At 39.0% G+C, this 12,602-nt stretch overlaps 1 protein-coding gene across 1 annotated transcript; it reads right to left on the reverse strand.

Annotated features, from left to right (window-relative positions):
- Nucleotides 1-291: 291 nt before the first annotated feature.
- On the reverse strand, nt 292-2,569 carry LOC147442796 (uncharacterized). The gene has a single exon (XM_086528830.1). It carries the CDS (start codon nt 1,270-1,272, stop codon nt 934-936), a length of 339 nt encoding a protein of 112 aa, XP_086384956.1. The 5' UTR covers nt 1,273-2,569; the 3' UTR covers nt 292-933.
- Nucleotides 2,570-12,602: the final 10,033 nt, after the last annotated feature.

A 12,602-nucleotide genomic window follows, 5' to 3' on the forward strand; every position in this document is an offset into this window, starting at 1 on the left:
CATTGTAAAATGTGATGTAAACTGGCTTGGCATATTTAGCGGGTCCACAAAGTGTAAAATGCCATGTCCAACATGTACATGTGTATCTCAAAAATTGAAGGCTTTTAGGAGTTCTTTTTTAGGTGCAAAATGAAAGGTCAAAGACCTTAGCCAATATTGTACTCATTTCAAAATTTGAATATCAAGAAAGAAAAGGGAAACTAGAGGAGCCGTGTGAAGGGTGGTTGTGAAGGGTGTTTGAGCAAGTTGGAACCTCTCTCTTCCTTTATCAACCTCTCTCACGGATCTTTCAAACTCTCTTGCATTGGCACAACTCTTGCTTCTCTCTTCTCTGCGTGCTTTCTTGCCATATCCATCGAAGGTGAGGGAGAGAGTGAGGATGATGGGGATGATGGTTTTCTGTGTGCCGTAGCCATTGCTTGATAGATTGAGTGTGTGTGGGGAGTTTCTTGGTTATGGGAGTCTCTTCTTGCAGTTTTCATGGTGAGAGGCCAAACCTCAAGCATATATTTTGCTGCTTGTAACCCGGGTTTTGGGTGCATTGAGAGCATGGGTGAGAGTCGTGTTCATTTTGGTTCCGTTGCCGGGACAAGCTAGCCATGGAAGCTGCATTTTCTTGGCGGTTATGAATGCTTTAACAAGTGCAAGTTCCAAATGTTGATGGAAGTCTGCGACATGGAAGTCACCAGCTTAGTCAATTGGCTGCCCTGGTTTGATATTCTTGAGCCTCAATGGAGGAGGTGGATGGGGTTCTTTAGGTATGGTTCAGTGGGAACTTGCATTCAGAAGGAGTATTTGGAGCAGTCAAGAAAAGCCAGAAGATATCCAAGCCAAGTCTGCTGTGAGACTGAGAAGGGAAATTTGAGGAAAGCGAAGCAGATTCGTATTAAGGGGAGCATAACAAGAAGACATAAATTGGGCATGGGTTTTTATTTACTGCAGTACAGGTAAAGGATCCATTTGCAAGGGCATATGAGCATGGCGGATGTGGGGCCGGAGAGAGGGGCAGTGCAGGTTGAGGGTTTGGCCAGTTTGGGGATAATGGGGGGATTGTGAAAGCCTTGTGACGTAGGTATCGCTGCAGTACGCAGAGGACTTGGAGTCGATGAGAAAGGAGGCATACAGGAGTTTCATGATGAAGTGGTTGACAGGAGCAGCATGTTGCTGTTGTGGCGCAAGTAGATGGTGAACGAGGACTGCGGGAGCCGCGAGCGCTGCAGGGTTTGATGGGCAGACAGTGGGAAAGAGCAAGAAGAAGAAGAAGGGTTTCATGAGCCTAACGTCGTAGAGCGGTGGGTGAAGCAGGGAGGCTGAAGATTCACTAAGGCGGCCATTTTCTGCATAGATACATAGCACTGAGGGAGTCTTACACAGAGATCGTGAAGACCTGTGCGAAACAAAGAGATGAGAGAGAGAGAAATCGGCTCTGCACTGGAAGCCCTTTTTCAGAAAGGTTCAGTTTTTTCTATCGAATTATACAATTCATAAGTGGCCCACAGCTGGCTGTTCCCACCAGAAGCAACTACACACACCCATTGGCGTTTTGATGATGCTTCAAATCCTTACGCCCTAATATTTTTCCACAGCAAGGACAAAATTTTCAACAGCAAGATTTTCCATGGCTGAGGTATCTTACCACACACAAAATCAAGGTCAAGCTTTGCCTTCAGAAAACGTAAAAAAATTAAATAAAATCCAAGTTCTTTTTGTTTTATTTTCACTTTAATCAATAATAATCTTTTTTATTTGAGAGATACATATACTATAAATATTCGGGTGGAGTGCTTCTAAGTAATATCATTTATGAGGGTGAGCTTTACTATAATATCTTTATTTTGGGAATTTTTGGGCTTCAATGTGGGTTGTTTCATTCGTTTCTCATTTGGGAGTGGTGTGTTTTTGTGTGTTGGGTTGGTGAGGGAACCCTATCATTTTGTGGGCGTTAGTTTAAGTGAGTGTGAGAGACGGTGTGCGAGAAGAAGTGTGAGTTATTGTGTGAGAGTGTGAGTAAGAGATGTGTCTTTGAGTTAAGTGTGGGAGATGAGTGATTTGTGAGTTTGGGTTTGAGTGATGTTCAACAAAGTGAAGCTGAACAGTGGATTCTTCATCAAGCTTGCTCGTGAGGACACTTCGCATTCAAGTGTGGGAGAAATGATGACGCCCAGTATTTTGTGCACTTTGGCACAATTTTATACACTACATTGACAAACGATTAGGATTTTGGCTACAACCATTCATAAAATTGATCTTTCCATTGTAAAATGTGATGTAAACTGGCTTGGCATATTTAGCGGGTCCGCAAAGTGTAAAATGCCATGTCCAACATGTACATGTGTATCTCAAAAATTGAAGGCTTTTAGGAGTTCTTTTTTAGGTGCAAAATGAAAGGTCAAAGACCTTAGCCAATATTGTACTCATTTCAAAATTTGAATATCAAGAAAGAAAAGGGAAACTAGAGGAGCCGTGTGAAGGGTGGTTGAGGAAGTTGGAACCTCTCTCTTCCTTTATCAACCTCTCTCACGGATCTTTCAAACTCTCTTGCATTGGCACAACTCTTGCTTCTCTCTTCTCTGCGTGCTTTCTTGCCATATCAATGGAAGGTGAGGGAGAGAGTGAGGATGATGGGGATGATGGTTTTCTGTGTGCCATAGCCATTGCTTGATAGCTTGAGTGTGTGTGGGGAGTTTCTTGGTTATGGGAGTCTCTTCTTGCAGTTTTCATGGTGAGAGGCCAAACCTCAAGCATATATTTTGCTGCTTGTAACCCGGGTTTTGGGTGCATTGAGAGCATGGGTGAGAGTCGTGTTCATTTTTGCCTTTACCTCTCTTTGTCTTGGTTATGGGAGTCTCTTCTTGCAGTTTTCATGGTGAGAGGCCAAACCTCAAGCATATATTTTGCTGCTTGTAACCCGGGTTTTGGGTGCATTGAGAGCATGGGTGAGAGTCGTGTTCATTTTGGTCCCGGGACCAAAATGAACACGACTCTCACCCATGCTCTCAATGCACCCAAAACCCGGGTTACAAGCAGCAAAATATATGCTTGAGGTTTGGCCTCTCACCATGAAAACTGCAAGAAGAGACTCCCATAACCAAGAAACTCCCCACACACACTCAAGCTATCAAGCAATGGCTATGGCACACAGAAAACCATCATCCCCATCATCCTCACTCTCTCCCTCACCTTCCATGGATATGGCAAGAAAGCACGCAGAGAAGAGAGAAGCAAGAGTTGTGCCAATCCAAGAGAGTTTGAAAGATCCGTGAGAGAGGTTGATAAAGGAAGAGAGAGGTTCCAACTTCCTCAACCACCCTTCACACGGCTCCTCTAGTTTCCCTTTTCTTTCTTGATATTCAAATTTTGAAATGAGTACAATATTGGCTAAGGTCTTTGACCTTTCATTTTGCACCTAAAAAAGAACTCCTAAAAGCCTTCAATTTTTGAGATACACATGTACATGTTGGACATGGCATTTTACACTTTGCGGACCCGCTAAATATGCCAAGCCAGTTTACATCACATTTTACAATGGAAAGATCAATTTTATGAATGGTTGTAGCCATGGTTGTAGCCAAAATGCTAATCGTTTGTCGATGTAGTGTATAAAATTGTGCCAAAGTGCACAAAATACTGGGCGTCATCAGTAAAGTAAGAATAGGTTACCCTTGAGAAAAAAAATAGGATGAGATAGAAGGATTATTATTATACTTAAATATGCATATGTACATTATAGGAAATATAATTATGTATCTAAAAAATTACAAGATAGATCTTGTAGCATGCGTTCCCAATATGTACGTGTCACAGCACGACAACGTGACATGTTGATTTGGTCCCATAGGTCATATTTGACCTCCGAGGACGATAATAGAACTATCTCTCTCTCTCTCTCTCTCTCTCTCTCTCTCTCTCTCTCTCTCTTAAAGACTCTCTTCTTAATCACACCAAACAAGAAATCACTTACAAACTAATCATACACTAACAACAAGCAATCAAGAAAACAAAGTGAGGGCAACCAAGCAAGCACCTACACAAAATATGCAAGAGGTATGAAATCTGTGATTCTAGATTTCCTAATGTGTGTGTGTGTGTTTAAGCCAATAGGATATAGGGGGACTGGGTAAAATTTTATCTCTTGTGTTCGTTACTGGCTGAGTCTTCTTGCGGTCTTCTCATTTAGAGCCCTCTTGCATTCCACCCTTTCCTCTCCAAAACGGAGGGATGGAGCGCTCTACCCTTTCCTCTCCAACACCCAGTGATGGAGTGATTTTGTGTGTGTACGTGCTTGCTTGTATTTGTGTGTGTGTTGAAGTATCAATTTAAATTGAATACATATACACAAAAGAACATGACATTCAAAAGGCGACTGGATTTAGATGACTAGGCAAGGATTTGTACAAAAATGACTCAGTCATTGATTCATCAATGTACAACATAATAAGAATGATGTATCATTCTAATGATTTAATACAGGAGTATTATAACTATTGAGATCATCACGATTGAATCCTCAGGGGTCTTTAGAGTCGGAGTGCACCACGCTAAACCTTTTTAAGTCAAGTTAGAATTCTCGCCTGTATCCATACGGTCAAAAAAATAAATTTTATAGACTTGGCTATGTATGGCACGCTTCAAAGAACCTATCGGTTGTTATCAATGTCAGACTTTAACATTGTTAGACTAGCTACCGTCCTAAATATAAAAGTTTCTAATAAATCTCAAGAATTTCCCACATATTTTTTGTTAAAGTATATGATCTTCAAAACCTTTTATTGTAAATAATGTCAAACCTTCATAAATTAACCAAAAATTGATATGCAAAAAGTGATTTGAGAAGTTTTGTTTTTGGAACTATAACCATAATGCATGGGCCAAAGTCGAGTCCTTCAAATAGTAAATCCAACTAACTATAGTAGAACTCAATGGACAATACAAAATCTCCTAGAGATCTCAGACTACCCAAATGTTTCAACACAATAGGGGTTAGTATTGAAGATTTAGTCAAAGCAAGCTCACATATCACACTAATTAGGGCATGCGCCCAACCTACATAGGTTATCAAAAATCCAATTTTCCCAACATATAGCATAAATTTGTAGTAGTAAGATCCCAAAAACCGTAACCTATGAAAAATCAAACTAGAATTTCAACATATAATCATGTGATTTTGTAAAGAGGAGACCAATAACATGCAAATAGTCCTTTTTAGGGTTCACAAAACCAACAGATCATTGCACAATCTATATAAAGGGATCAATGATAGCTCAAAGAGCAATCATAGTGATCCTTAAAATGAGCCTATACACTTAAATATCCTCAAAATGATCAGTTAAATGCATTAAGTACTAGCATCACATAAGGACCAATCCCATGCACCTAGTTCCCGACAAAACCACAATGATCAATAAAGTGAACTCATTTAAACTAGAAAAATGTCCCAAGCTGATTGTGGACAGTCAATAGATAGGGGGGTAATTCCTACAAGGTACAAAGCAAACACTAGGACCTTTACACCCACTAGCATCACTCCACGTATCATAACCTGAATTTCCCTTCAAATCAAAGTAAGAACTGAAGTATCAACCTAAAGCCAAAAAAAAATTTAACGAAGTCCTTGGGTATTTAGCCAAAAAATCCTCAAATAACATCCCTAGTCCCACAATGTACAAAAAGAATTCTATCTATTCCTTAACCTCATGGTTAACACTTCCCACAATGATCAGGTGTTTCAACACCCAGCCAAGTTAGTAAGACCAGTATTTGGCCAAATTTGAACCAAAAACTAACATATTACGAGTCAAAAAAGGATTATGCAGTGGGAGCCTTTGTATGAGTTACATCTAGTAACAATATAAAACACACATCATCATATATCGAGTTAGAGTTATCTTAGAAGCATCATCAAGTATTAGAGCCTTGTTTCAATTTAAGCCATATTTTCTATTAAAAATAAGTATAACTCTAGTCAAAGCTAGTGTATTTCCATAAGCAATATAAAGCCTCAGTAGCACAACTAGGAGCAAAATCTAATTTAGGTTACAGACAACAATAGCCATCTGCCCCATGAGTATCAATAAAAGTTTATTCAGTCGGATTAATCAATCTAGCCTTTTAAAGTACCAACCCAATCATATATTCAAAGCCAAAAAGGGTCGATAAGCATCATTAAAACTCAGTAGAACATCAGCATAAACCTAGTAGAACATGTAAGCCCAAGTCCAGGTGAAGAAAATAACCAAAAGGCACCTCAGTAATAGTTGAAAACCCATACCATTCTTTCAGTAAGATGTCAAGGTAACTTTGAAGTGTAATCAAAGATTAGTGTAATTAGTTATCAAAGTAAATCAAGCACTATTATCTTCCAGTGAGGAGGAAAATGTGGCAAACAACCTCATCATCCTAAGGTACAATTGGTTCAACCAAACCATAGCATGCTAGGAATTCAGGCAAACAAATTAATGTCATGCATCAGATGTGATCAAGTTTATTGACTAAATCATTGTTAATATTTCAAAGAAGCATTAAACCAAGCCTATTTTTGTAATAAAAATGAACCACTTGTAAACTATTATAGATCACTTGTTACGATGTAGCCAAATCCACAAACTCCTAGAGATTGAAGCCCCCAAAAACGAGTTATCTGCTGGTATTTCTTGAAGGAATAGAAATACCAGCAGTTCAAGCCTAAGTGAGGTATGGAGAATTAAAAATCAAAACCAGTAAGCCCAAGTCTACATGAGGGAAGCAGGGCCACTCACCTGTATTTATAATAGAGGAAGGTACAAAAACAAAGGAGGGCAACTCTTCTCCAACTGTCACCATACTAGGAGGGAGTCCAAAAGGTGATGATGGTATTTGCCATTACAACGGTGATGCGAGCGTAGCGTAAAAGATCAAAGATGACAGAGAGATTGCAGAGCCTCGCGATGAGAGTGGGGCGAGTTAAACACAAAGGTAGGGACAATACATATGCCCGATTCATAGCAGAAAAGAAGCAAAAAAGGACTTTGTTAATGTAGTGATGTTTATATTAAGGGGATATTCCCACTGGTCAAGCACCCTTAGGGGTTAGAGTGTGCATTAGGGCAATGGAGTTTAAAAATCCTAAATCTTTTAAAACCATGATCAAAGCAGCTATTGCCACTGTTCAAGCACCCTTAGGGGTGAGAGTGTGCGGTAGGGAAGTCCAAATAAAAAATCTTAAATCTTTTCAAACCATGATCAAAGCAATTCAGGGCCACTACATCTAGAGGTAGGAAGTGCCAAGTAGAGACTTATAATAATCACTAATCATTATATCTAAAGAGGAGATTAAAAGGCAGGGGTTTATGGTGAACTTCCCTATACATTATCTTTATCATATTCATCATGTACATCCTGAGCTAGAGTCACTCATTGAGGAAGTGCAAAGTAACTACCTAAAGTAATCCTCCACCAGACAATAAAGCCATCAGCTCTACCAATAGCTCAAGTGTAAGTGTGTGTGTAGCTAGATGTATCACTCACAGTGAGATGAACACTACAAGAGGCTATTCATATTAGCGACGCTCACACAGCGACGCTCAAAAAAAAAAATTCCCAGCGTCGCTATGAGCGTCGCAAATTTACAAGTAAATTTGCGACGCTCATAGCGATGCCGGCTGGGCTAAAAAAAATAACAGAGAGCGCCCAAAAACTCCGATCTCAGATCTGAGTTTTTCGGCGCCCTCAAGCAAGGAGCAGGTAACGCTCTCCCTCTCTCTCTCTCTCTCTTTCTTCTCCACACACACACACACACACACACACGAGGAGAGGAAGGAGAGCCAGGTATGCTCCTTCCCTCTCCTCACTCTCATGTTCCCTTCCCCTCTTTCTCTCTCCCTCTCTCTCTCTCTCTCACACACACACACACACACATAGTGTTTTTGAGAGAGAGAGAGAGAGAGAGAGAAAGAGTACAAACATAAACAAAAACGCACACACACATACATAAACAAAGAATGCACACACACATTCAGAGAGGAAAAGAGAGAGAGAGCATGCATAAACAAAAAACGCACACATTGAGAGAGGAAAAGAGAGAGAGAACATGCATAAACAAAAAACGCACACATTGAGAGAGGAAAAGAGAGAGAGAACATGCATAAACAAAAAACGCACACATTGAGAGCGGAAAAGAGAGAGAAAACATGCATAAACAAAAAAACGCACACACATTGAGAGAGAAAGAGAGAGAAACTAATTTAACATCGTAGGAAACTAATTAAAATTAAAAGACCTAAAGATGTAGCCGACGAGGAGTTGAACTCAAGACCTATTATTCAAGAGGGAAATGGCATAACCAATCTATCATACTTGGCATGGGTGATAGAAAGGTTATACCATTTATCTCTTTTTATTGGCACACACATCCACACACGCGCACACACACAAGAAGAAGAGAGTTATAACGTCGTAGGAAACTATCCTAAAAGACGTTAAAGATTAGGTTAGATATAGACTTACGTTAAATTAGATTTAGGTTTATTTAAGTTAAATTAGATTAGATTTAGGTTTATTTAAGTTAAATTAGATTAGATTTAGGTTTATTTTTAGTTAGATTTACGTTTATTTACGCTAGATTTAGATTTACGTTATATTATATTAGATTTAGGTCTCCATAGACTGCGATCCCTGCATGAAGCAGGTGAAGAAAGCCCTCAATGGAATATAGGGTATTGCTGCCTTCACTCATGGTGGGCTCCGTCGATCCAAAAGTACTTGTGAAATGTCTTTAGAAGATAGGGAAGAAGGTGGATCTTCAGGGCGGCAAGAGTCACTACATCCCCGACAATGACCATCTAGACAACCTCTAGTCATTCAACAGCAACTTCAAAGTTAGTAACAAGAGCAAGAACGGTCCAAAGGGCCAATTGCTGTCGTCAGATATGGATGGAGATGAGGCAGCGTCACCACCGGAAGTTAACTCTCACATCTTTAGTGATGAGAATGCCAACTCTTGCCGAGTTATGTGAAAAATTATGTGTTAAATCAGTTTTAAGGTTCTTATAATCCCTGTTAGTTTAGTTCTTTGTTTTTAATATAACATAATTTACATTAGATTTAGATTTATGTTATATTAGATTAGACTTAGGTTTATTTAGGTTTACCCACACACACACACAAGAAGAAGAGAGTTTTAACGTCGTAGGAAACTATCCCAAAAGACGTTAAAGATTAGGTTAGATGTAGACTTACGTTAAATTAGATTTAGGTTTATTTTTAGTTAGATTTACGCTTATTTATGTTAGATCGAGTCCACACAAGAATTACTTACGGTTTAGGGTTTAGAGTTAGACAAACAGTGAAAAGATCTACTGTGAAAAGATGTTAAGATGCTGTGTGTTGAGAGAGAAGAAGAGAGCACAGAAGTAGAACCCCAAAGTGTGTAGAATACACACATGAGATGATGTATATATAGAGGGGACGTGAGTGCCATATATAGAGAAGCCATATATTGAGTATCTTCACATATAAGCTCAACACCCCCGCTCAAATAAGGGTCCCTAACTGTGGATGAAAAAACCCTTGGGGGATCAAGGGAAAAACACACAGCTCTATATACACCCACCGTTATATTATAAAAATCATTGAATATACAAATGTTTACGAGGAGCTACATCACTCCTTTTACAATGAATGTTTTATGAGGAGTTACATTACTCCTATCCTATCAATACAATAATGAATACAAAGGTTCAATAAAGAGGTGTAAAAGCTATCGATTAGCTTGTAATCAAAAGTGTCTCCGTGAATCTGCTGTGTAGCTTGTCATCAATATCGCATCACCAAACATGTCTTCATGTTGTCATCAATATGGCATCACCAAACATATCTTTATAAATCTTTTATTGTCACCAAGTTTGTCTTCATAAAATCAATTCTTTGATCAATCCTACATAGATCATAGACTCCAAAAAAAACATGTCATGAAAATTATTAGCATCGTTAATGAAATAATTACGTTCACAATGCCATAAGAGATGGTTCGCGACGCCACTCTTTTGACGACATATATACGCACGACAACATATGGTACATAAAGTATAAACGTAAAAGTACAAAATGTGTGATTACGTGATACAAATGATATGTGTATATACTACATAAAACAACATTTATCAATGTAGTGATCAATGAATACCATCAAAGTATTAACAAAATATCATCATTATATCAATAAAATTGAATAAATGATCATGGTATCAACAAAAAGCATCATGATATCACCGAGAATAATCATTGTATCAACGAAACAACATCATGGCATCACCGAGAATAACCATGGTATCAACGAAACATCATCATGGCATCACCGAGAATAACCATGGTATCAACGAAACATCATCATGGCATCACCGAGAATAACCATGGTATCAACGAAACAATATCATGGTATCACCGAGAATAACCATGGTATCAACAAAACATCATCATGGTATCAACAAAAATCACCATGGAATCAACGAAATATCATCATGGAATCACCGAGAATAACCATGGTATCAACGAAATATCATCATGGCACCACCGAGAATAACCATGGTATCAATAACATATCATCATGGTATCAACGAAAATCACCATGACCAAAGTATTAACAAAACATCATCATGGTACCATCAAAATCACTATGGTATCAATGAGAAATTATCAATAAAACGACGTAAACTATATCTCTAAAAGAATAATTATACGAGAATCAATGAACGAGTATATCATATAACAAAAGATCATGTACCAACAGTAGCTCGATAGAATTTGGACGATCATCAACGGCTCGACTGAATCGGAACGATGTGTAACTGGCTTCTGCAGCAAAGTTACGTCAGTAACAAATATATGATTGATGAAGAAAAATATAATTGAGAAGTTTTCAATTATGAGAAAAATCAAAAGCAAAAAGTAAAATTTTGATTTTCAAACATATTCGCAGTCCGAGACGATAACCCAAAATCGGTGCAGAATTTAGAGAAACTTTCTTCTGCAAAGTTATAGACCACATCGATTCCAATCCCCATCGCGGGTAGTTTCTTCTGCAAAGTTGTAGAACACATCGATTCCGGTCTCTCACGCGGGTAGTTTTTGCAAAATCGTTTTCAATAAGCAGAAAAATAAAAAACAAAAAACGGAAATTGCTTTTTAGGTATGTACGCAGTCCGCGAACGATAACTCAAAATCGGTGTAGAATTTGAAAAAACTTTCTTCTGCAAAGTTGTAGACCATATCGATTCCGGTCTCTCACGCGGGTAGTTTCTGCAAAATCGTTCCCAATTAGCACAAAAATCAAAAACAAAACGCGAAAGCTGTTTTTCAGGTATGTACGCAGTCAGTGAACGATAACTCAAAATCGGTGCAGAATTTGAAAAAACTTCCTTCTGCAAAGTTGTAGACCATATCGATTCCGATCCCTATGCTGGGTAGTTTCTGCAAAATCGATTTTTATCAGGAGAAAAATCAAAAACAAAAACGTACTGCTCTGATACCATGTTGAGAGAAAAGGAGAGAGCACAGAAGTAGAACCCCAAAGTGTGTAGAATACACACATGAGATGATGTATATATAGAGGGGACGTGAGTGCCATATATAGAGAAGCCATATATTGAGTAGCTTCACATATAAGCTCAACACTGTGAAGTGCTACAGCTAGAGAAGAGGAAAAGGGGTTTTGTCCACTACATGCACTATCATGTAGACGTGGGTCTGTAGATTTCTTGTACCCACAAATATAGGTATTGACCAATAAAGACGGGATTGTAACCCGGTGGTTCTGATCTCTGTGCACCTCTAGACCGAGGTGTGCGGGGATTGGACATGACTAGAGAATGTGAGGTAGAGAGAGAGAGTGAGAGAGAGAGAGAGATAAGACTAAGAATGCCAATAGAATATTAAATTTGTTGTCCAGGTTATAAGATTTTTATCCTCATTATGAGTAGTGACGAGGATGTGGGACCGTCCAACCGAAACACCTATCTCTCAACGAGGGTCTTATGTCCTTGTAATCAATGCAAGCATGCTGTGCGACGGACAAGACGTGTTTCTTTGCAGCACGTTCGCGAATTTGGCGAGTTCGATCCATCTATTATAGATCGAGTTGTTGCCAATTATAACTCGTCGGACTCTGACGCTGGCCAACAAGCAGCAATCTTGCAACCCAATAGACGTGTTCGCAGGCGCTTTGGTCAAGCAGCATATGTGAGGTAACAAAATGTAGCCTCTGACAGCTCGGGGGATGATCATGCAGAGCACATTCCCAACGAGGCAATGTTTGAGCCCGAGATTGATGAAATGATCGAGACGATCATGGATTCAGAAAGGCTTATCTATGATGATATGAAAAGTGAAGCCGATACGCCATTGTATAATGGAGCATGTATGTCTAGATTGAAAGCACTCCTGGTTCTTCTCAACATGCATGCAAAGTTTGGATGGAGTGATACTAGCGTCACAGCGCTTTTCAGGTGATCTATTACAATTAGTTTACTTTAATAAAACTCTAAATGTATAATGATCTGATAGATTTTTACATGACTGTATCGTATTTTTATGTTGTGTAGATTGCTTAAAGAGCACATACTACCAGCTGA

The sequence above is a fragment of the Adiantum capillus-veneris genome, chromosome 14, assembly GCF_014529385.1.
Source record: "Adiantum capillus-veneris isolate H3 chromosome 14, ASM1452938v2, whole genome shotgun sequence".
Classification (NCBI taxonomy): Eukaryota; Viridiplantae; Streptophyta; class Polypodiopsida; order Polypodiales; family Pteridaceae; genus Adiantum; species Adiantum capillus-veneris.

Bases quoted from the DNA above. Each gene is read 5' to 3' on its own strand.
- LOC147442796 (XM_086528830.1), bottom strand. From the start codon at position 1,272: ATGAAACCCTTCTTCTTCTTCTTGCTCTTTCCCACTGTCTGCCCATCA.